General features: G+C 39.1%; 1 protein-coding gene across 4 annotated transcripts in view; it reads right to left on the minus strand.

Annotated features, from left to right (window-relative positions):
* Window positions 1-25,139, minus strand: part of GRID2 (glutamate ionotropic receptor delta type subunit 2) — a 1,616,513-nt gene that overhangs the window by 314,114 nt on the left and 1,277,260 nt on the right. For all 4 annotated transcript variants that reach the window (XM_051819556.2, XM_051819557.2, XM_002716957.5 and 1 more), the window contains one exon: window positions 19,544-19,682. In XM_051819556.2, the coding sequence (XP_051675516.1) occupies window positions 19,544-19,682 (139 nt within the window). The remainder of the gene's footprint in view (window positions 1-19,543; window positions 19,683-25,139) is intronic.

A 25,139-nucleotide genomic window follows, 5' to 3' on the forward strand; every position in this document is an offset into this window, starting at 1 on the left:
TTTCTTCATCAACAAAATAGAACAGCAGTATCTTTCTCATCATTAACTCTCGGAGAAGATCTGTTACAACAGCACTTCATCAAGTTATCTATTGCTTTTAGAGGAAGATTATGATGATGATGATTTTTCTATAATCATCTGTTAGGTTTCCCTGATGCCTGATTTGGGGTGTGTGTGTGAGAGATCTCTTCCCCTGAAATATTGTTGAAGAGGAGATTCATACCTTGCAGTAGAATTAAATAATGCACTATCCCTTTCTAAGGATGAGATTTTTCAAATCGATGATACTAAATGGTCATAAGTTTTTTTGCAGCAAACCGTTTAGGACATTTATATGACTTGTGTTAATGGATTATGTTACCATGAATGCTTTGCTCAAAGTACTTTTCTGAAACCATCAGCTAGTTAAAAACATATCTATCACCTAGACCCTCTGCTTGAACCTGTAGTCACATTTTTACCTATTTTCCTTTGACAAGAGTAGATGTTACTCATACAAAACGTTCAAATACTGTAACTTTCATAAACCTTTCTGTTGCTCATCCATCTTCCTGTTTAAAAAACCTTAGTCTGGTTGTATGGAATGTTCATGAACAAATGCCGAGAGCGAGCTGCCAGCCCTGGCTCTGGGGAACTCTAATCCCATTTTTTTATGGAATGGAACAAGTCAACTCGAGTTATCACCTCAGAAGGGATTTTTCCTCAGAGGGAAAAAATAAAACGCGACTGATAGAGTAGGCACAGGATGCTTCCTGTGTGCACCCCCAACTCCATCCAGCTCCCTCTTCTTCTGGATGCTGATGTCAGCATCGCCAAAGCAGGAATCCCGTTGCTGCCCCAAGTTCACTTGCAGTCTGGAAAAGTCTCCCTAATGCCCCCTGCTGTCCAGTGGTTGCAGCTGTGAAAAGCCTGTGTGTAGAGGCAGGGTTTTGAGCATAAAATGTGATGCAACATTTAAAACTTAAAACAGCTACTATGCCAGCAGTGTTTGTTCAACTTGCAATTTCCCCCTCCCTGTTCAACAGAGGGAAATAGTTTCTGGAGGTTTGAATTAGCTATTGCATGTAATACAATTTGCTTACTAATTAGCTCTCTATAAGTGCTCAATTACTGGTAGTTGTAATAATTAATTTATTATTGTTACTGTGATTACTTGGCTCTCTGTGATGGTAGTTGTACCTGCCATCTTATTTCTCATCAGATTGATTCTCAGTTAATGGGTCTTCCTTATCTGCAGCCCATCGCTCTAACTCCTCCACTTCCCTTCTAACCTGTAATTAAGTTCTGTACCTTTCACATTCTAAATCTTGCAAATGTGTCACAACCTTTGTCTTGCCATTGCCAACATCCCTATCATTTCTACCTGGACAATTATTTCCAGGTCTCTGCTATTTCTACTCTTACCTAACATCAATCCATCCTCCATACCACACTTAAAGCTTTATTTCTAATGCGCAGAGCTGATTATATTGCTGCCATTTAAAAATATTTCCTATGTACCCCGGTGCTTTTAGACAATAGATCAAACTCTTTAGTCAACAAGATTTTTCAACATTTTTCTTTAAACTTTTTTAAAATTTCTGTTCTAAGAAACAACTTTTGCCTCATTCATATTCACCGTACAGGCCAAACAAGTTGTTTCTTTATTTCTTGCTTTGCCATATGTCTGTGTCTTAGAAGGTATTTTTCTCAACCAAAGATGCTTCCTGGTTTACCTGTTCATTTCCTTCTTTTCAAGATCCAACCCCAGCGACTTTCTCTATGCTTGAAATATATCTACATTTTAGCATAGCTGGTTCTCGTGATATTTTAAAAATTCATCTCGGAAACCCAGAGTCTAGCCTGAGGTCTGGATTTGTCAGCCATTAATGACAGTCATTTGTTTGAGCTAGTCTTTACTAGAAAAATACTTCTGTTTTACAAAGTCAGCATTCCCATTTAAGTAGCATTGCAGAGGATGAAATTTATACAAAATATTATCAGGCATGCTGTGGGTGATAGATTTTGGCCAGAAATATTTCTAAGTGTTTATAAGAAGTCTTATTTATTTTCATTTAATTTGAAAGGCAGACACATATACACACACCAACACACACACACACATGCACACACAGATCCATCTTTGTGTGTTTCACTCCTGTTTCACTCCTCAAATGCCTGCAAAATCCAGGAGCTAGGAACTTGATCCGGGTCTTTCACATGGTTGGTAGGAGCTCAAGTGCTTGTGCCATCATTTGCTGCCTCCTGGGATGCCAACAGGACGCTGGATGGTAAATGGAACAGGCAGGACTCTAGGATAACCGGAACCCCAATGGTGGCTTAGCCTTTTGTGCCAAAAATCCATACTGGCTACAAGTATTCTATAGTATGAAGACAAAGTCTTCCCTCTGCCATCCACCTGAGGATCTTTGGAAATTTCCCTGTAATGAAATTAGCTGTGAAAGCTTTGTCAGTCCACCAGTGAATTGCTAGCCAAAACATTTTTGCCATGTTTATAAACTAAAAAAATTCAGAGACAAGGCAAATAAAAAAAATCCAAATGAGCAGAATTGAAAAATATTTGGAAAAACTGAGTTTATAGCCCATGATTCTGGCAGTCATAGGACTTGGACAAGTGGGATGTCTGTTTCTGCAAGGGTAGTAGTGCAGAAAGAGAAGAAGCATTTGGTCTGTTGAGAAATTTCCAAATGAAATAACAGAAGCAGGTTGGAACAGTGAGGAAAATTACTCAATGAACTCCCTGGACAGAAATGATTAAAAATGTAAATGAACTTATGATTTTTTTAAATATCTATAGATGAGGTGAGTGCCAAGCACAGGGAAAGGATAGTCACTCCTGGGACTGGAGTTTCGTGTAGTGGCTACGTGGCTGCTCCAGATACCTGCATCTCACATCAGATTACCTAGGTTCCTGACTCACTTCTGCTCCTGATTCTAGCTTGTATCTAATCTGCACCTTGGGAGGCTGTAGTCATGGTGCAAGGAGTTAGTCCAGGATCCTGGCTTCAGCGTGGCCCAACCTTGGCTATTGGGGGGCATTTGGGGAGTGGACCAGCAGATGGAAGATCCCTACCTGTCTGTCTGTCTTTGTGCCTTCCAAAAAATAAATAAAAACCTATGAAGCACAGTTACCTTTGGTAACACTGAATATTATTACAGAAAATAAATTGTTTGGGGGGGTTGAATAGATAAAGAAAAGGAGAGGGCATATGCTCTACTCCTAGAAGAACGAGATAAACACCATTGAAAGGCGCCCCATCTTTGTATGTTCCTCATCTTAGGTGCTCAAGCCTTCTCCTTGGTGAAGTTTGGCCAGTCTCCTCAGGTAAAAGTTTGCATCTGAAGTTGAATATATGGTGAGCTAAACAAGACTCCAGGATGCCAGAGGGAAGTCGTGTCTGTAGGTTGTCTGAGCCATGCTTAAGGGCTCAGTGAGCTCTTTCTAGCTCCTGAAAGATGCTCGTATTTAATGAAAGCAGGCTAGGGAAAAGGATTTGAATGTTCCTTCAGCCCACTAATACTGGGTTTTCTTATTGTAAAAGGAATAAGGTCAAAGTCATGTTAATGGAAGAAATGACCAGGGTTCTCCTGTAGAAGATGAGATTGTGCAGCTAAGGGTGTACTTTCCAGGCGGGGTCCCTGGCTCCCGGGAAGGGGAGTGTTTACCAGTGCGGAAGCACCTACGTCCTCCTCCCCCTCCTCAATGTCAACCTCTTCCTTCTCAAAGCAGCAGAGGCCCTTGAAAAGCAAGCTCAAGGTTGAGGCCAAAACATCTGAGGGAGCCTAGGCGGGGCAGAGTTAGCGCTGCTACTCTTGAGACAGGGAGGGTTTCTCAAGCCAGGTTTTTTTGGATGCACAGGGGTGGGTATCAGACATGCCATAGGAGGGCCAGAGAGGACTGGAGATGGAGGGAGGCTCACGTGGTACAGCCTTTCCCATCCCTCGCCCTGTTCCTGGTCTCAACCCTTCACTTGCCCAAACCTTCTCGTATGCAGTACAGCAGAGTACATTAAAGACAGCTCCTGCTCCTTGGGCTCTGAACCTCTACAGAATGCTTGTTAGAGCTGGATGTTTTAAGAACTGTTTAAGCACCAGAATTTCTAGCGTGTTTGATGCAGAGCGAGTGTGTGGCAATACTCAGGAGGAGGACTCCCGTCCCTTCGTGGTTCATCGCTGGCGTAGGGATTACAGCCCAGTCCGTGATGCTCAAGTCTTTCCTGGCAGATCCATGAGTATCTCCTGTGTGCTCGGCCCCACAGTTAGTCAGGGGCACCCCATCCTCTATGCTGTATAGCAAGGATGCTCACAGGTGAAATTTTAAGTTCATATGAAACACACTCGAGACAGAGGCCCGAGACTACCTGGAGAGATATGCAATTTATAGACAAATTCAAGAGTTGTTCAGATTTGTGGATACAATGCCTTGTTTTAGAAAATGTAAAGGAAGATGGAAACATTCTCTTTCTCTAATTGTGACTAAGCACATATATTAACAATGGTTGGTAAACTCCACTGTCACACAAATGCAAGAAAATAGTTACCTGAAAACCAGATTGGCCTCTCTGATTTCTTGACTGCATTATAAGCTAGCCCCTCCCCCCCCCTTTTTTTTGACAGGCAGAGTGGTCAGTGAGAGAGAGACAGAGAGAAAGGTCTTCCTTCCATTGGTTCACCCCCCAAGTGGACGCTGCTGCCGGCGCACAGCGCTGATCCGAAGCCAGGAGCTAGGTGCCACCTCCTGGTCTCCCATGCGGGTGCGGGGCCCAAGCACTTGGGCCATCCTCCACTGCCTTCCTGGGTCACAGCAGACAGCTGGACTGGAAGAGGAGCAACCGGGACAGAATCCGGCGCCCCTACCAGGACTAGAACCTGGTGTGCTGGTGCCGCAGGTGGAGGAGTAGCCTACTGAGCTGTGGCACCGGCCACAGCCCTTTCTTTTTTTACAATATGAATGCTCAAAAGTGGTAGACCCTCTATTTTTCCACTAGAAGCTTCATGACCCTGACAAAATCTTCTTTAACATAACTATGATAATGGCTATTCAATATTTAATATTTATTACTAAATGGTGAAATGAATGACAATATTTCCAAAAGTTCATGGAAAAACAAAATTTAAAGGTAAGTTTGGCTGGCATCGTGGCGTAGTTGGTTAAGCTGCTGCTAATGATGCCAGCATCACATACTGGATTGCCAGTTTAGGTCCCAGCTGTACTTCTGACCAAGCTTTCTGCTAATGAGCCTGGGAAGACAGACGATGGCCCAACTATTTTGGCCTCGGCCACCCATGTGGGAGATGTGCATGGAGTTCCTAGCTGCAGAAAAAGGCTTGGCCCAGATGTGGCTGTTGTGGCTATTTGGGGAGTAGAACAGCAGGTGGAAGATCTGTTTGTCCCTCTTTCTTTATTGCTCTTTCAAATAAATACATCTTTTGCTGGTGCTGTGGCTCACTTGGCTAATCCTCTGCCCGTGGCGCCGGCACCCCAGGTTCTAGTCCTGGTTGCTCCTCTTCCAGTCCAGCTCTCTGCTGTGGCCTGGGAGGGCAGTGGAAGATGGCCCAGGTGCTTGGGTCCCTGCACCCGCATGGGAGACTGGGAGGAAGTACCCGGCTCCTGGTTTCAGATTGGTGCAGTGCCGGCCATAGCGGCCATTTGGGGAGTGAACCAAGGGAAGGAAGACCTTTCTCTTTCTCACTGTCTATAACTCTACCTGTGAAATAAAAAAAATACATCTTTTCAAAAGCCTACCTTTTCAAAAGGTAGGCTTATTTTGGTGCAAAAATTATAAAATCCATGCATACAAAAAGTTCATGCAAATGCATATTATGAAAACTACATGAATTTAAAAATGTTGCTAAAAATATTCATCTTTTAATTCTAATTTAATTCTATGAACTTTGTGAAATACCTTCCACTTATTGTACATATATTTGTATGTATAGCACCATATGTTATGTAATTATAAAACATATTTAAGCAAAATTCCATTGCAAAATTTGCCAGTATTCTGTAAATTCAATTATCTTGCAGTTTTCTTGTGAACAGGATAACATATGTGCAGTATCTACCTTGCATATCATGAAAAGATAGTGCTTGTTTACCTCAGGAAATTAGGACCAAATGTGAACTAGCCTAAATTCCCATGAACAGTATTTTGGTTTGTCACCATTGATTGTCAGTTGATTGTAGAATCTATGTTAAGATGATCTTCTCAAATAATCCAACAGATTTTAATAATGGAATAGTGGATTTTTATTTTTCTATAGCCTTAATACAGAAAAGACATTGCAAATTACCATAAATTTCCTAAACGATGTTAAGAAAGAATCCTAATAAAATTATAACATCAGAAGTTGAAAGTTATCAGAGACATGACATAATTCAATTATGTGCCTCAAGGTACTTCAGTCAGCCCTGAAAATGGACTTTTTTTTTCTTAAGGCATTCACTAGGAAGTCCTTACTCATGCCTAACCCAAACCCTACTATTTCAGAGGAGTTTCTCGTTTTGTTCTTAGAGAAAACTTACAATATCCTCTCTCACCTCCTCTAATTCAATATTTCTTTATTGACTTATTCTAATAAAACATCTAATAAAGTTTCTAACAAAACATTTCATTTTTATTCTTTTTCCTTCTCCTTGTTGAGTTAATAGGCCTTGTAGTTCTTAACTTACTATTCACTTATTAACTACTTATTATTCACTTAACTACTTATACTTAATAACTACTTATTAATCACTTTTTTACACTGTCATCTTTTATAATCTTTGCATATTTGATGGACATTGTAAGTAAGTATTGTTGTCTTTGAAGGTCCTGAGCTGCTTTTACTCCTGCTTGATAATTCTAGTCTTTTTCTTTATAATCGTCAATGCTTCATTCCAAATTTATAATGGATGCATTGCTCATTCTGAAAATGATTTTGCCCCTAATTCTGAACTACCATAGAAATGTGCACACTGCTTGTCTTTTCCAGTCCTGAGAATTATAACATATTTGACACTGTTAACCTTCAGCTTACTCTTCATCACCTTGTGTAATTTGTCAAAGTCTTTATAAATTCTGGCAGCGTGGTTCTGGTCAATAATCAGCCTTACTCAATATAGTGTCATTTGCATATTTAAAAAGCCTATTCCCTATTCCATACTTCAAATTAACACTGAAAGTGTTCATTAGAATAAGGCCCAGTGCTGACTAATCGAAAAAACTTTATTCAGTGTACCCCCTAAGGCTGACATTGAACCATTGATCATTGCCTTGCATATGATCTACGGACAAGCTATGGTATAATAATATACACTAATAATGCATGAAACAATGATCCAAGTAAAATGTGGTATGGATTCAAACAAGGAATCAATACGTAATTTGTAATTTTTCCCCCTAGAAAGTCTTTTGAGAAGCTCAAAACATTAATCATATTATCAAAGTTCCCACAGGAGAAAAAAGACTAAAGAGAGACAAGTTACTAGATAACAGTAAGCTACTTTAGTAGGCCATTTAAAGGTCCTAAGAAGCATTACTGTCCATGTAAGGTAGAAAACCATGGTGTTATAGTTTGAATAGGATTTGGCTCCCACTCACATAGATGCTTAAAATTCAAAGTCTATGTTAACAGGTAATAGTTGATGAATAGGACGGAGGCTTAGTCCAACTCTGGTGTCTGAAGGTGGGGCCTTTCGGGAGGGATTGGATTGGAGTATGCTGCCAGGTTGGAGCCTGTGGTTGAATGATGGAGGCTTTCATAAGGAGAAAATATATGGAGAGTGGATGAAGAGTGTGCTTCCCCGTTTCTGCTTCCTGGCTTTCCATGTGATTATCCCCACCATTCTCCCACCTCACCATGGTAGCCACTGATCTTAGACTGTGAACTTCCAAACTGTAAGCCAAAATAAACCTCCTTGCTTCTCAAGAAGCTACTCTAAGGAATTTTAGGTAAGTAATGAAAAGCTAATACATATGGTTTCAGTGAATAAACCATTAAAGACTAAACTCTAGAGTTTTTATGAAGTGGAGCATAGGATCAAATTGCAATGGACAACTTGAAATATTCAGTATGCAAAAGATATATTCCTGCTTCCCAGAGCTATACATTTGCGGAATTCTCAAACACATGTTATTAGAATGATTCAGGGAAGTTACGCTCTATTTCCACCTAGGTCATACTTTGTTTTCGAGGAGTTTCAACTATGGTTACTATTAAATGCTAAACCTGATGCTCAAAGGTTTTATTACAGCCACATTGAGATGATTCATGCCTGAAGAGTTCATTTGGCAAATGTCTCCCACCCCCAGCTCAACAGCACATCCTCAGAGTTCTGCAGAATCCCTTTCAGGAGACCATAATCTTGATCTGGAAAAAAGGAACCCAGCCAGCCCAGCTAAAGACCTTGTTCTCCCCTTCCCTAGTGCATTGAATATCTGGAGTGTCAGGCATCTTCCAACTTGTTCCTTAACATCAGGGCTTGAGAAATGGGAACTGTAGTAGGGATGTGAGTGGGTGTAGGAGGCAAGGAGAAATCCATTAAAAATAAATTGAATAGGTGATGGAACTGTGGAGGAAGTAAGAGGATCAGAGAACTAATGGGGTCAAACAGGTGCTTGGCGCAGGCTGGAGGTTAGTGCACCAAGATAGCCTGTGTGATAGAGAGGCCAGGGAGAGAAAGGAGTAACTGGAAAACAGATACGAAAAGGGAAAGATGAGAGAGAGTGAAGAAATAAGTGTGTACTCAGTGCTGATTTCAATATATGACTATTTTTATTAAGGTGTCTCTGTGACAATATCTCTTGAGTTTTCTTATACTTTGCTGAGGAATATACTGCAAGTATTTCAGTAAGTGCAGAATTTTAAAGTTGTTGGGACCTCAAAAAAAATTGTGCAAACTACTGAACAAAGCACTTTAAAAAGCTTATGGAAAATGGAATTGAAAGAGAAGTTCATTTAGGAGTAAAATTTCTTAAATCTACACATAAGAGGTTTTTAAGGAGTTCATGGAGGGGCGGGTGCTGTGGCATAGAAGGTTAAGCCTCCGAGTACCCTACAGTGCTACCATCCCATATGGGTGCCAGTTCAAGCCCCAGCAGCTCCACTTCTGATCCAACCTCCCACTAATGCACCCAGGAAAGCAGTGGAAGATGGGCCAAGTGCTTGGGACCCTGCAACCATGTGGGAGACCCAGAAGAAGGTTCTGGCTGTTGTGGCCATTTGGGGAGTGAATCAGTGGATGGAATATAATCTCTTTCTGTATTTCTGCCTTTTAAATATTTTTTAAATTCATGGAAATGTATATTATGAATAAACTACACATGGATTTGGGGATTTTCATGCATGGAAGTAAATTTATCTTTTAATTTAATCTTTCTATAAACTTTTGAAGTACCCTTTTATTAGAAGAATGAGAGAGGAAATGGATCACTTGGGGAAAAAATGGGGAAATGAAGTACAAAGTAATTTAATAACTTGCCTGATTTGTTAGTAACTGGAGCCTAAAGACTTGACCCTAAGTCCTAGCCTCCCTCCTCAGTGCCTCACCAAATAACATTGCCTGCCTGTTCTCTTCTTGCTCATTTCCATTGCACTTTTCCCATGTTAGTTTCACAAAGCATGCCCCATATGCAACCTATCTCATTTAGGATAACTAAACCCAGGAATAGGGTTTTCAAAATTTATTTAGCAGACTTCAGGTAAGGAAGAATACTAGCAAGAAACAGACCAGATGGGAATTTATACTTCACAGGTCTCGAGACTTAGAAAAATAAGATTGGAATGAAGGTGGTGGGTATGGTGGGAGGAACAAAATCAGAGAAAGAGACGAGAGGATTTGATTTGTCTAGACTGATTCAGCTCGCCCAGAAGAAGATTATTTTAGGGGCTGTGGGAGCTTGTTAGGCTGGCAAAGTTTTGTCTTGATGAGCTCTGTGTAAACAGAGTCTAAGACAAGGCTAATATAGCTCTGTCCCTGGTAGCCACAAATAAAAGTGGGAGACAACTTTAATTAAATGCTTGCTGACGGGTAGCTTTAAAAATCTACCATGCTTCTGAGAGTTTTTACTTTTTGCAAAAAAAAAAAAAAATCCTGTCTATGACTATATGGCTATATGTTCATAAAACATGGATCATTGGGGCACTTGAGCGCTGGTATAAGTAAGTCATTTCAACACCAAACAACTGAGAATAAGGAGATGAATGTCTTCCTCTGTCTGCAGTGCCTGTGTATTGTGCAGTGAAGCCTTTACAATGCTGTACTAAAATGCAACATGAAAGCAGTATGAATCAGCCTTGGCTCACCACAGCCACCTTGATTTTGGCTGCTCCTAATAAAGTGTGCAATTCCCTGCAGAGAGCTGTGTAATAGGCTTCTACTGTAGAAGTGAAGAGAGAGTGGGCGAGACACCAAGGAAACCTAGAGAGCATATAATTCTGAACTTTTTTTCCTGGAAAAAAAAGGACAAAGGCATGACTTTCATATTTCTGATTTTTTATGAGGTCATGGAGTTCCATAGTCTCACACCAGAGTCTAAGAAATTCCTTTCATATTCATTCATTAAATGAATACTTGTAACCAATTACATACTCAGTAAAGTATTGCATAAGGTATTATGTTTAGTATAAAAGCAATAAAACAGTCTTCAAGCACATGCATTTTATTTGGGAAGGTAACACAAGCAGAATAATAGGCCAATGCAAGGCTAGACAAAGTTCAGGGTATAAATAAGGTAGATGAAAAGTGTTTCAAAAAAGGGAGATGCTAAATTTATTAATATGAGGCAGTTTATGAAGAGGGGGTGATATTTAAGCTGTGTATGATTATAATGAAAATAAAGATGAATTAGAAGAGAAAAACTTGCCTGGCCAACAGATAAGCTCACCCAGGGTTAGTGCCAACCACTATCAGCAGCAGTTTGAACTTAGTGCTAATTAGATGGACCAGCAGAGCGAACAATTCCTCTAAATTATTATAGATGCTTACATTCAGGGTATACTAGTGGTGGTGTTTTTTTAATTTTTGAGGGCACAGAAGATTAAGCAGTAGGGCCAGGAGACAACACCTAGCAAACTGGAGCATGACTGATGAGGTGGCAGCAATGTCAGAAATGATAGAAATACCAACATGGAAGCTTGATGTTCAGGTGAATTTGGTGGAAGAGTTTTAGTGCATACAATCATGGACGAACTAGTAAAAAGAATAGTGGTTAATGCCACCAAAAATGGAGGAGAATCTAGGAGCAGCCCAGTGAATCACACTTGGGCTGCTGGAGACCAGTAGAAAAGGAAGTCAGTGTTATGTATAGTGTACCCAAGGACTGTGCTTTTTTGTGACTCCCCTCACCTCACCCCATTTAATGTTTTCATCAGTCCTACACATGTATCACCACAGATCTCTTTGGAAAAAGGATTAAAATGAGTATGGAATCCTGACAAGGTTATTTAGCTAATAAGTGACAGAGGATTTGAATGTAGGTTTATTTGAATCCATAGCCATGCCTATTTCTTTGATAGCATATAACTTAGAGATATTTGGAACTAATCTAGCTAAATATAATGTTATTTTCTGAAACGCTGTTTTCTTTTTAAATTTTTTTTAAAAAATACCCTCAGGATTGTCATTTACTCATGTATTTCATTCTGTAAACATTTAGTGTATCGCTCTGGGCAGATGACATGGTCCAGTGGTTAAGATAAAAGTTCAGGATCATATTGCTGGGGTTCATGATCCTAGATTTTTTTTTACTCTAAATGAAGATGATATAACAGAGCCCTCATAGGGTAATATCAGGGTCAAATGGGAAAATATATGGAAAGCACTTAGAAAGCTGTCAGTCACATAACCAGCAATACATTCAATAAGCATCAGGTGCTACGTGCCAAACTTCCTGAGCCATTAGGGATACAAAGATGAAGAAGGCATATTCCCTGCCTTGCAATCTCAAGGAAGACACATAGGTAATAACTAATTGTACCTAGGAAAATGGAAGATGCCAGAAGAAGGGGCCTGGGTCATTTAAGGAAGAGGGAATAGCATGTATGACTTCAGAGACAAGAAATGTCCGACAGAGTTTGCCTTGACTGGAGTATGAACAAGTGTGAGAATGGATGAACTAGTGCCGCTGGACGGAAATGAGACTGGACCAGCCTTGAAAGGCTCAATCTGCTCTGCTAATGGAGTTAGACTTGCTCTTGATTCCAAGAGGTAGTGATGGAGGATCTGAAGACAGTTTTGAGGATAGAAGGTGGCAGTGGTGTAAATTCTACACAGTCTAAGATAAAGTGGAATGGGAAGAGAACGGATGGAAAGAAACAATAGTTAAGGTTAAAAGAAACAAGAATACGAAGTAGAGCAGCAGTCAGGGGAAGTTGGGGATCTTTTATGGCCTCAGATCAATGAAGGGAAGAAAGGCGGGATAAAGGCAAGACTCTAAAACAGGTAATGAAGTAGAACAGATAGAATTAGTCTCATCATTACTCTGAAAAAAATTAATGTAATCCATTCCCTTATGGGTGTAATGAAAAAAATCACAAGAACATATTAATTGATGGAAAAGATCATTTGATAAAATCAGCAACCATTCATGATGTAAACACATAGAAAATTTTAATAGAAATGAAGGTTCTTAATGTGATAAACAATGTTTGCCAAAAAAAACCTGAATGCTTTCATATCAAGATTAAGAATAAAGAATAAAGTTTTTTGCCCTCACCACTTTTTAAAAATTAATTTAAAAGGCAGAGGAGAGAGAGAGAATGAATGAATGAATCTTCTATCTGCTGGTTCACTACCCAAATGACCATGAATGACTGGAGCTAGGCTGATCTGAAACCCTGGGCCAGAATTAAATGAGGGTCTTCACATGGGTATAGGGGCCTAAGGACTTGAGCCATCAACTGCTACTTTTCCTGATGCAATAACAGGGAGTTGGATCAGAAGTGGAGCAGCTGGGACTTGAACTGGTGCCCATATGGGTTAAAGCTGATGCTGCAGGCCACAGCTTTAACCTAAGCCACAGTGCCAGCCCTGTGCTCTCACCACTGTTAATTTGACATTATTTGAAGTTCTAGCTATCAAAAGATAAGTAACTTCCAGCTGTCTGGAACTGTAATTGACATAAAGCTTTGCATTGAGAAACCCCCAAAAATAAATCTACCAGAAAATTTGTAAAATGATGAAATAAGCATACAAAAATCACTTGTATTTTTATACATTTGGTAATAAATTTATGGAGGCTGAAATTAAAAGTCCAATATCATTTTCTATCACTGGGGAAAAAAAGAAGCACTTTAGAATAAATGTATAAAGCATATGGAGGACTTATATGTTGAAAATTACAATATGTCAATGAAAGAAATCAAAGATCTAAACTCAACCTAGCATGTTCATAGATTGGAAGACTCAAAATAGTGAAGATGTGAATTCCCCCCAAATTGATATGCAGATTTAATCCAGTTCCTCTGAAAATGTTAGCAAAATTTTTGGTGGAATGACAAAGGAACCAGGAAAGTTAAAAATATTCTGGGGAATAACAAAGAGCAAGTTGGAGGACTAATTCCATGCAATTTATATAATACTCTTAAACGAGAGAAATTATGGAAATATGGGACGTATCATTGGTTAACGGGATGATGGGAAGGAAGGAGTGAGTGTGACTCTAAGGGGTGGAATGAGTAAGTCGTTTGTAGTGACAGAATACTTCTGTGTTGTGACTGCAGTGGTGTTTACTGGCGTTTACACACGCAATCCAGTAACATGGAACTATATGCACACATTGCAGCTCTATTTCCTGACTGTGATATTGAACTATCTCTACTTAAGATCTAACCTCTGGAGGAACCTAGGTGAGGAATATGTGGTATCTCTTTGTACTATATCTTCATAATTTCCCGTGTACATAATCTCACAGCACAAATTAAGAGTGCTGATTCAAGTAATAAGAGCTTACTCTATGTGACAGCCTATGAATTATTGACATTTGTCTTTCAAAATTTTACTAAATTTTTCCTATTTCCTGAAAATAGCCTTGTACTAATTTTTTAATCAGAAGAAAATGCATTCAGTCGAACTTTGTTGCTCACTAAAAGTGGGAGGCAGCATGGGGCCCAGGGACAGCAGCCTCTGAGATGCAATTTTATGCCAGAATGCCTCTGCAAGGTAGCCTAACCTGAGTGAGTTCTAAAACTTCATCATATAGGTAACCATCTTGTTGTCCACTTGTTTAGCTAAAATGTGGCAAAACCACATCTACTTTTGAAGTATCTTGAAAAAAAAATACACAGAAACAGTGTTCCTGCATTCACTATTACCATAAATGTAAGTCTGGAGGGACAGTTTCTGAAACCAACTTTCTCGTTTGTTACATTTACCCCTCTGGTGCTGTAAAATTAAATAGCCCTCCAGACAGGAAGACATGGGGATCGGGTTTAGATCATGAAGAGGCATACGAGGTCAACAGCACGGGTGCCTGTCCAAGAGGCACTGCTGATGATTCTCCCCACCCCCCTCTGCTTTTTCTCTCCCTCCATTCTCCTTTCCACAGACAACCCTGTTTTTCTTAAATGCTGGCACCCTCTGATACCCTCAGGAAAAGTGCCAGCTTCCTTAACGAGTCTTGCCATGTCCCTCAGATTTTCATCCCATTCTCCTTTCCATTACACAGCACCTGTCAATAATGTTAGGGTTTTCTCCGTGATTTTACTACCACACTTGGTTGTACATTTAGATTTCTAAGCCTGGGCTGGCTCATACTGTCCTGAGAAAAATGATGGGTAATTTTTCCTTTGCAAATGTATACAAATAATTGTGAGTGCAAAAATCCTGTCACTGGTATGCCAGGGAGAAAGAGGTCCCCGCTAGTGATTTATAGAATATTTATGTAATATTTATATAATTTTTAAAAAATATCTGCTTGGAAAGAAATATTTTCTCAGTCTAATTTGATTCAGTGACAGAATTAAGTCAGTATTTGCTTTAGTTCAAACCTCCAGCGTTATGGAGGATGCGTATATGAACCACAGACATGGTGGGATACTGAGCTCTCTTTGAGTAGACTCCAGCTTGCTGACAGGCCCAGGGAGTGAAACCACTCAAGTTTCATCATAAAAGACCAATTAATAGTTATTAATAACTATAGACATGCAACTAATATTTCCCTCTAGCTATTTTGTGCTTTTATTATGTAAAATGAGTAGTGTTTTGGAAAATTACATTGCAAAAAAGGCATACGGAGCTCACGTTGACCATGTATGCTTTCCTCTGAAAGCACTCTCAAAGTATCACATGCTGCATTTCACTATTCCCCCCTTCAGCCTGGTTACCAAGAGAAATTAGTGCATTCTGTCTTCCAGGAGTTTATAAACAATTAGCCAGATACTTCCCCTTTCAATGAGAATAAAAAGTCTAACTTGTCATTGGAGTCTTCGGATATGGCATTTTTTCCATTGAGGAACTGCACTCTACATCTCAATACTGCCCATCGAACTGTGTCACAGTCTGTCACATTGTATCATGTCAAACAACAGAACATGGTGATGCTGTAGGACTCCCATTATTGAAGGGATACAGAATTTAAACTTGTGGGTCGCTGTTTCCCTGGAAAATTCATTTTCAAAATTTTTATTGAGGGCAAGTGCCGACTAGAAGGTTAGGAGTTAACAGGTATCTAATTTTAAAAAGGGGATACAATTTTATAAACAGTCTTCAACTTCCCAAGAATAAATCTATTGGATTTCTCATATCAAACAATAAGAGTTCCTGTCAACCATCTGTTCGAAAAACAAGGGATTTTTCTTTCCCCCTCTCATTGACATTCCTCTAACCACATCTGCCCATCCTGGGTTGGAGAAAAAAATTGAATTCCAGGAATGAAGATGTGACTGGTGTATGTGTACCAACGCACAACAAAATTGAGCTGGGAAAAAGGTGCACTGACATGCACTGCTTCCTTTGGTGATGAGAAAGTTCTAGAAATATAAATGATTAAGAGGCATGATATCCAATGCTGTTGTGAACAAAGTTTTTGTTTTTTCCAAGTAAAATCAGACTTAGACTTTTCCAAGAAAGTTTGGCATTAGTGACGATAGGAGCTTTGAATGTTTCCAAGAAATACTGCAAGCAATTATGTTTACCAACACAGCTGAGGCATGAAATTAGAATATATCTTTAAATATGTGGAGAGGATCAGACTTCTTTTTAACTTATTTGGCTTTGATTCTCCCCTTGCAAAACTAGTTCAATGCTAATATTAGGAGGAAGAGATTTATTATACCCACTGATGGCTTTGGATATTGCCAGTTGGCATTGGAAAGGAACAATTTTTTTTGAAAAAATGAATGTTCAGTTACTTTGGTTTGTAAAACTACACTAGGGGGAAACATCAGGTGAAATTATGATATTTTTCTATTAGGTTTTACTTTTAGAGAAACCTTCTGGGTGCGAAACTTTGAAAAAGGCTTCTGTTCCCACTGCTACTATGTGAAAGTCTGGATATAAACTGAAGCTGACAGTGAGTAAATAACTAAACAGCTCAGCTATACAAACACACCATGATGTCTGCAATCTCCACATTGCGGGGGCTATCACCAGAGAAGGGAGCTCTAGCCAGGGATTGGCATCCGATTGCCTGGCTTAGGCTTCCAGCTCTGAGATTACTGACTGTGTGGTGTGGAGCATTTAACTTCCAAAATCTTTATCTAGAAAATGGTACTAATCGTAGTACCTAGACTGTTCAAGTTATTTGAGGAATAAATAATACATGTGATTTGTTTAATATCTGGTTCGTAAGAAATTTAGTGAATGTTAACAATAATTTTTATTTACTATTATAATTATTGAGGATTACATAGGATAAATTCTCTCACTTCAACTTTCCCCTTAATTATTTAAAACTGCTTCAATGCCAGATGGAAACTAGGTGGACTTTTGGCCTAAAGTATATGCAAAATGTGAAAAGTTAAACATAGTGGATGACAAGTATGTTGATGAGACGAAGTACTTGGTTCCAACTTTTAAAAACTTTGTCATTTGAAGCAACAGAAATAAGCCTGCAGAACATTATGCTAGATAAAATAAGTAGAAAGACAAAACTGCGTTAATTCACTTATGTATAGAATCTCAAAATGTCAGACCCCTAGAAGAGCACATGGTGGTTGCCAGAGGTGATTCAGAAGTGGGGAGATGGTAGTCAATGGATATGAACTTTCAGTTATACAATTAACACATTTCAGGAGTCTTAATGTACAGCTGGAGTGGCATTAGATGTGCTCATTAATTTGTGGGAATCATGACACAATGATTAGGTGTTATATATATACGTGTGTGTGTGTGTGTGTATAACCAGATATTCATGTCATATGCCTTAAAATACACTCAACCTTAAAATAAGGTAATTAAAACATTTTTCTAATGACGTATCTATTGATTGGATATACTAAAATTTCTTACCTTGATTGGCAGATATCAATTATAGATAAGATTAACTCATGTTGGTATGTATGCCTACAGAATTGGCCCAACACAAAATTCACCTAGTTTTTGATACTCGACTAGTTGGGAATTTGTAGAATGTATTCTTTTACATCCTTATACTTAGCAATGATTAAGGCTATGGAACCTCTTTTCCATGTTTTCCAGAAACAAAGGGCAATACAGAAGCTCAAGTATATAGAAATGGTAACTAATATAAATTGCAGTTAGATACAGGTTCAGGAATCAGACATATTCAAGATCTGGTCTTATTCAGACCTTATGGGCAAATTACTTCCCTGCACTTGAGTTTCATCATTTGTAAGAGTTACTAATAGTATGTATTGTGTTGCTGTAAGTATGAAATGAGCCAATGTATGTGAGACAGGTACTACATAGTCGGACATCTTGTGAATGATTGATAAATGTTAATTAATTTCAAAGCTTTATAATTGTATTGATTTTATTTTTGGAGGGCTGTCAATCATTTTCATTATTGTTTAAAGGAACATAATCATGGGGTCTTAAGTTTCAGCTTCCCATAAGCCTCCGTGTATACTATTTATAACTTATGCTATGCATAGGACTGGATCTATGGGAAATAAATGGGGAGATCATAAAAGTTCTGTAGCAAATGAAAAATTGAAAAACAACTTGAAGAGCACAATTTGATGAAATAAATCAAACATTTTCATATTTGGATGAAATAATTGTCTATTAGCATTAGTATTAAATTTAGGAAAGGTTAATTCCCAATTTTTTAAGTATTATAATAGTTTTGTCGCTACCAATGGACTTAATTTACATTTTTTAAAGACAAACTCTTATTTTTCGTTAAAGAACAAATTAAATATCTAAGGAGTTGTCTGATACATCAAGTGATTCTAATATTGAACTGCCAGCTTTTTAAGAAATTAATGTTCAACTTTAGAAAATTGAAACCACTTTGATTATCAGGGATTTTTTTCTTTTGTTTTCCTTAAGATTTATTGATTTAACTGTCAGTTAAAAGACAGGGCTTCTACCAGTGGTTCACTCTCCAAATGGCCACAGCAGCTGGGGCTGGGCCAGGCCAAAGCCAGGAGCCTGGAGCTTCATCTGGGTCTCCCATATGGGTGGCAGGATCCTGAGTACTTGGTCATCTCCTGCTGCTTTGCCCAGGCTATTAGCAAGGAACTGGATGGGAAGTGGTGCAGCTGGGACTTGAACAGGCACTCACATGGGATACCAGCTTCAGAGATGGAGGCTTAACCCATTATGTCACAAAACCAACCCCAGCGGGATTTTCTTTTTCTCAAAAACAATACAGGCATATAGAACAATCATGTTCTAGCCAGGCAAACACTGTATTGTGGTGTTGAGTAAACAGCATGAAAGCATAAATGCAAAACTGGCCATGGCCAACCAAAGCCTTTTGGGCTCTACCGGCTCATGGAAAAGCCACTTGTAAATTGAGGCACTGACTTTAGTAACTTCAAGGATTTAAGTAAGTGCACCAAAGTTATGACCATTTTCCACCACCACAACTGCAGCTGGGAAAGACAGCAATAATGAGCACATGAAGTAGAATTTAATGAACAGACAGCAGGTGGTTACTAAAAAACTGGGTTTTATTGATTGCTATCTGATTGTGCTTTCTGTCTCTCTCCTTTTTGCCTCTCCAATGATCTATCAATCTCTCAATGATCTATGTCCATTAAGCTATTGACTCTGATGGTACATAATAAGGCAGATTCAAAGCAGAGTTTTAAAGCAAGTATAATTCCTTTTTCTTTACTTTTCACAATGTTTCCCCAGACAGAGTCATCCTTTGTGGAGGTTAAAATTCTGAAGATGGGTTATTCTTCCAGGAAAATATGGGAAGCAGTATTTAATTAATAACCAAAATTTTATTTTATAAAATGCTTTATGGATACTGTAATTTCAGGAGTTGGATTACATGGCGATACAGAGCAGTAACACACAATTAGGTCTTTATTCAAAGGGAGGTGATACATTTCTTATCAGATACTATACACTTATGCCCAAGCACTTTTGGTGAACGTAAACATTTCTCATGCTTTGTGGATACTGGAATCATTGTCTACTTACTGGATGGAGCTTTCAATGCGAGTGATAGTGAGGAAAGCAGCAAGGTTTGCTGTGTAAGATGAAATGACAATCAAAGCAAATAGCCACCAAGCCCCCATCATCATCCGGGTAGCCAGCGTAGTGTAAGGGACCTCTCCACCTGCGGAAAGAATGAGAGGTTAAGAGCACTTCAGCAAGTATTTATTGAGAATCTGCTGTTATACATGCTTAACACCAAATCAACTTTTGCATAGTGAGAAATCTTTATATCTAACAGCATTAGCATAGACTCGACATTTCCATCACTTATATTTAATTCTCTTATGAGGCCGTGTGAGACCCAGTCAAGAAGAAGCATGAGCTCTATTTGATATAACCTGTTTAAATGATAGTTCCTCCCCCAACCTTATCCTTGCATTAATTATCCTCTTATTACAATCACAGTCATACACTTTCTTTCCAAGAGCTTGATTATTCATTAGGTGAAACTCATCCTACAGTGCCTATATTGAATATTAACTTTACAGATCCACAGTTAAACTAAACTGAAAAGCTTCTTTTAGTTAAATTCTCTAGAAACGTGTTATTAAAGACCTTGGGCTGACATACAGCATTATTGTCTTTGGCGTCAAAACATTTGTTTTTCCTCCTCAATGACTACCCACTCTCTCAAGCTCGTTGCAGAATTCTCCTCCCTATCTTTTAAATATTGGTGTCCTTGGTCTCAGTCCTTGGGTTTCCTCTATTCTCTGGTCACACTGCCACCCTGAGTAACCACAAGTCACCAGACTTTGACTATTATCTATGGTATACTTTGATCACATTCAAGTTATTGAGTCCCACTTTCTAGAAAGGTAAATGCCTGCATGTTTTCCACTTGGAATCAAATGGGCATTTCCAATTTGTCACACATGAAACACAGCTTTTTATTTCACTCAAATTAACTTCCCTCCAACCCAGCCGACATCATGTTGGGCAATAGCAACACCATTCACATCATTCCTCAGATCAAAAGTAGGAATGTGCCAATATCCCATCCAATAGCACATCCTATTGCCATTATCTGCAAACTGCATGCCACATCCTACCTCACCCTGTCACTTGCACTGCTGACACCCAACTTCAAGCCAACATCATTTGCACTATTTGTTTTGGATACAGTTTCACTATTTACACTGTAGAGGAGTGCCACACCCAGATCCACCAAGGTGTCCGTCAGTGGATAAATGAATAAAGAAAACATGTTACATAGAGAATATGGAATATTACATTAAATTAAATAAGCCAGACAAAGACAACTATTGCATGCCCTCTCTCATATGTTGGAATCTAAAAACAACAGCTGATCTGGCCTTAGAATAGTGATTATTAGAGGCTGACAAAGGTGGGGGCGGGGTCTGATGAGGGATGGAGGTGTAGGCTAAAAGGCACCGAAATACAGTGAGGCAGAACTTGTAACTTATCAAGTTTCATGGCACAGTGGGGGTGACTGGTTCACAACAATGTGTTATCTGCTGCATACAGAAGTACAAGAGATGAGTATGAACACTCCAAACATAAAGATAAGTAGACAGAAATACTAATCGCCTTATTTGATCAGCTCAGGCTGTATACATATGCTGAAATAATACACTGTATCCCAAGTGAATGAAAAAGTTACTTAAAAAAATACTAAACCCTTCAATATGCTGAGAACCTCAGACTCATTTTATAACAAAAGTCAAAGCATGAGGATGTGGGGAGGATCCGCAGACGGTGCAAGGAGTCTCTGAGAGGGAAATCTGGCCAGGATATAGAGATTAATTAGGACTAGAAGAAGCCTGGTACAATGGACTGAACTATCAGGTTTATACTGACGGCAGGATTCCATCAGAGAGATACAGTGGTACTTTATTAGGTCCAGTCCATCAACATGTGAATGTTTACCAGTATTCAGTCAAATGTAATCGGCATATTTTTATTCTAACCACTGGTTTTCACTATGTGGTACCTTTAAATTTTAAATGTTGCGCAAACACACCCTTTGATTATATTCCGAGCTGTTTTCCTGATGTCATGCACTCTATACGGCCTACCCTTGTGATCTCTAGAATGCTTTTTTCCAAAAGCAGTTATAATGCATTTTAGATACTTTCTTCTTCAAAGCAAAAGAAATATTCACTCAGCTTTTTAAAGATGAAGGCCAAAGAAAATATTTACTTTTAAATCCACATGAAAAATTTCTAAGCAAAACAACTGATTGAACAACCATAAAATGTGAACAAGTGCTATTGAAAGACTGAAAGATACATATATTAACAAAAGTAGAAAAATAAACCACCCATGAGTGGAAATGCTAATTGGAGGTCTGATTCCATAAAGTCCCTAGCTTTGCTAAGAGTTACCACTTATATAAAAGGACATTTGACAAATTTCTTCACCTGTCATATAAATTTTGCAACTTTGGTATTGCAAGTATTCTTGTAGTACTCAGCATGCTATCTTATTTGATATCTAATTGGAAATCAAAATTAATGAGAACCAATTGGCCAATCCTGGATTAGGCATCTCACAATAACCCTGTGACATTGACAGAAACTGGAAAAATGGAGCATTGAAGCATTTACAGGGCCAAGAAGTTTGTAAAGAATGATAGTACCAAAATCTTACAGAGGAAGATGATCGAGAAAGATGACCTAGTATTTGGGACTGCCTTTTCCTGAAAGGTGCATAATAAGCCGACTGAAAAGCTGGAAGCTAAGAGACTGAGAAGCTGCGCAGTACTCCCAAAGCCTTCAAAGGTTAGGTGTTTACCTGAACTGAGGTAAAGGGGCAGGACTGAGAAGTGCAGAGAAATCCACATAGGCTTTGGAAACTGAAAACACAATTCCATTAAGCCATGAGTGAAGGAAAAATTGTGAGAAATAAAACGTATTTCCATGTGGATAATTAAAATGCTTCAGATCAAAATTCCACATGTTTTGATTGCTGGTAGGAAAGCAGCTCGTTGTTTAGAGGGAAATTGACCACATGTATTGTATGAGAGAAGAAGCTCGAAATCAATGAGCTACTCATCAGTTCTGAGAAGGTAAAACATCAATAGGTTAAAACTAAACAAAATATAAGGAAAGAAAAGCAAAAATTAAGAAAATGAAAATACAGGCGAGAAAGATGACGCAATAGAAGTTGGATACTTTTTTTTTTTTTTTTTTTTGACAGGTAGAGCTACAGACAGTGCGAGAGACAGAGAGAAAGGTCTTCCTTCCGTTGCTTCACTCCCTGAATGGCCGCCATGGCCGGAGCTACGCTGATCAGAAGCCAGGAGCCAGGTGCTCCCTCCTGGTCTCCCATGCAGGTGCAGGGCCCAAGCACTTGGGCCATCCTCCACTGCCTTCCCAGGCCACAGCAGAGAGCTGGACTGGAAGAGGAGCAACCAGGACTAGAACCTGGCACCCATATGGGATGCCGGTGCCACAGGCGGAGGATTAACCAAGTGAGCCATGGCACTGGTACTGGATACTTCATTTTAAAACCCTATAAATAGCTATCAAGACTGACCAAGGAAAGAAGTGAAGCCACCAAAAAACCACCATAACAGAAATGGAAATTACAGACATTAGTAGGATAACAAGATGTTCAGTATAATTTTATACCAATTAACACATTTTTAAAGATTTATTTGAAAGGCAGAATTGCAGCAGGAAGAGAAGCAGATCTTCTATTTGCTGGTTCACTCCCTGGGTGGCTGTTATGGCCATAGTTGGGCCAATCCGAATTCAGGAGCCAGGAGCTTCCTCTGGATCTCTCACGTAGGTGTGGGGCCCAGGCACTTGGGGCACCTTCGTTGCTTTTCCAGGCACATTAGTAGGAAGCTGGATTGAAAGTGGAGAACATAGGACTCAAACCAGCACCTATATGGGATGCTGGTGTCGCAGTTGGCAGCTTTACCTGCTATGCTACAATGCCCAGACCCTATGCCAATAAATTTAAAAGCTGAGATGATATGAACAAAGTGCTGGAAAAACTTCTTGCATAATAAATATTCAATTAGAATAGTCATAGACAGCAACAATTTTCAATACAAAATTAAAACTTCTACAAAAATCAAGTCTATTGACCTTATTAGTAAAGGCTACCAATGATTTGGGAAATAATTAACTAATTTTCCACAAACTCTTCTTGATATTTGAAATACCGCACCATTTGACATATTTTATAAAGAATGTACAACTCTGAATATAAAACCCAAAAAGATTATGCAAGCTAATATTTTAGATGATTGTGGATGCAAAAGACTACCAAATTAGCAAACTGGAAGTTGTATCCACAAACAGGCTGGATTTATTATATAATAGGAAGGTTGGTTTGGAATATGAAAATCATTATAATTTACTATATTAGCACTAAAAGGGAAAATTTTATCAATCTGGAAGATGTAACAGAGACAGATATATTCCAGTTACAGAAATAAAAAAAAACCTAGAAATAATCCAGCAGTGTCAATTTAAACATACTTCCTTATTCTCAGAAAGGGTACTTAAAGAAAAAACTGACAGTAGACATCGTACTTATTAACACCTTTTGACTGTCTTTAGAAGTTACGCTTCTCCAGTCAACATTGGTTTGAAGGTTCCAGGGGGTGGAGAGTGTCTCACCTGGGGATTGATTACAGAAGTCCCATGAGATGATCTGTTCCAGCCCTGCCAAGGCAACCCCTGGTGGGACTCAAAATTCAATAAATGTGTAACAGGCTAATTTTTAGGTCGCTAATTTTGTCTGCCCCACAAAATGGCCAAATGGCCCTTGGCAAAAAAAAAAAAAAAAAAAAAAAAAAAAAACCAACTACCTGCTCAAATAGTAGAGTGCAGCAAGCAAAGAAAAAAAAAAAAGGGGGGGGGGGCATGTAGTGTGTTTGGCCTGGTGCTTAAGATGCCCTTCATACATCCTAGATCAGAGTGCTTCAGTCTGAATGTTGGTTCTGCTTTGATTGCAGTCCTTCTGCAAATGCACCCTGGGAGGCAGCAGGTGATGGTTCAAGTAATTTGTTTCCTGCTATATCATGTGGGAGATCTAGATTGAGTTCCTGGCTTCCACTTTGGGCCTGGTTCAGCCCCCTCTTTGGGAACATTTGGGGAAATGGCCAATGGATAGTACCTTGCTCTCTGTCTCTCAGTGAAATAAATGGCTAAAAATTTTAAATCAAGAACAAAAATAATTACTAAAATAAAAATTATAGATTGAAGGTGACATAAATTTGCATGTAGAAAATCCAACAGAATAAGATAAAGTACCAAAAGTAAGGAGTTATCAATTTACTGTGATACAGAGTTACAAAAATCAATCACATTTGTATAGGATAGCAACAAGGGGGCTGGTGCAGTGGTACAGCAGGTTAAGCTGCTGTCTGCAGTGCCAGCATCCCATGTAGACTCAGGTTGAGTCCTGGCTACTCCACTTGTGACCAAGCTTCCTGCTAATGTACCTGAGAAGGCAGTGGGGGATGGCCCAAGTACTTGGACTTCTTTGCCCATGTGGGAGACCCAGACATAGCTCCTGGCTCAGCCTGGCCTACCTCCAGTCATTGTGGTCATTTGGGGAGTGAATCAGTAGATGGAAGATTCTCTCTCTCTGTAACTCT

This window comes from Oryctolagus cuniculus, chromosome 8, assembly GCF_964237555.1.
Source record: "Oryctolagus cuniculus chromosome 8, mOryCun1.1, whole genome shotgun sequence".
Classification (NCBI taxonomy): Eukaryota; Metazoa; Chordata; class Mammalia; order Lagomorpha; family Leporidae; genus Oryctolagus; species Oryctolagus cuniculus.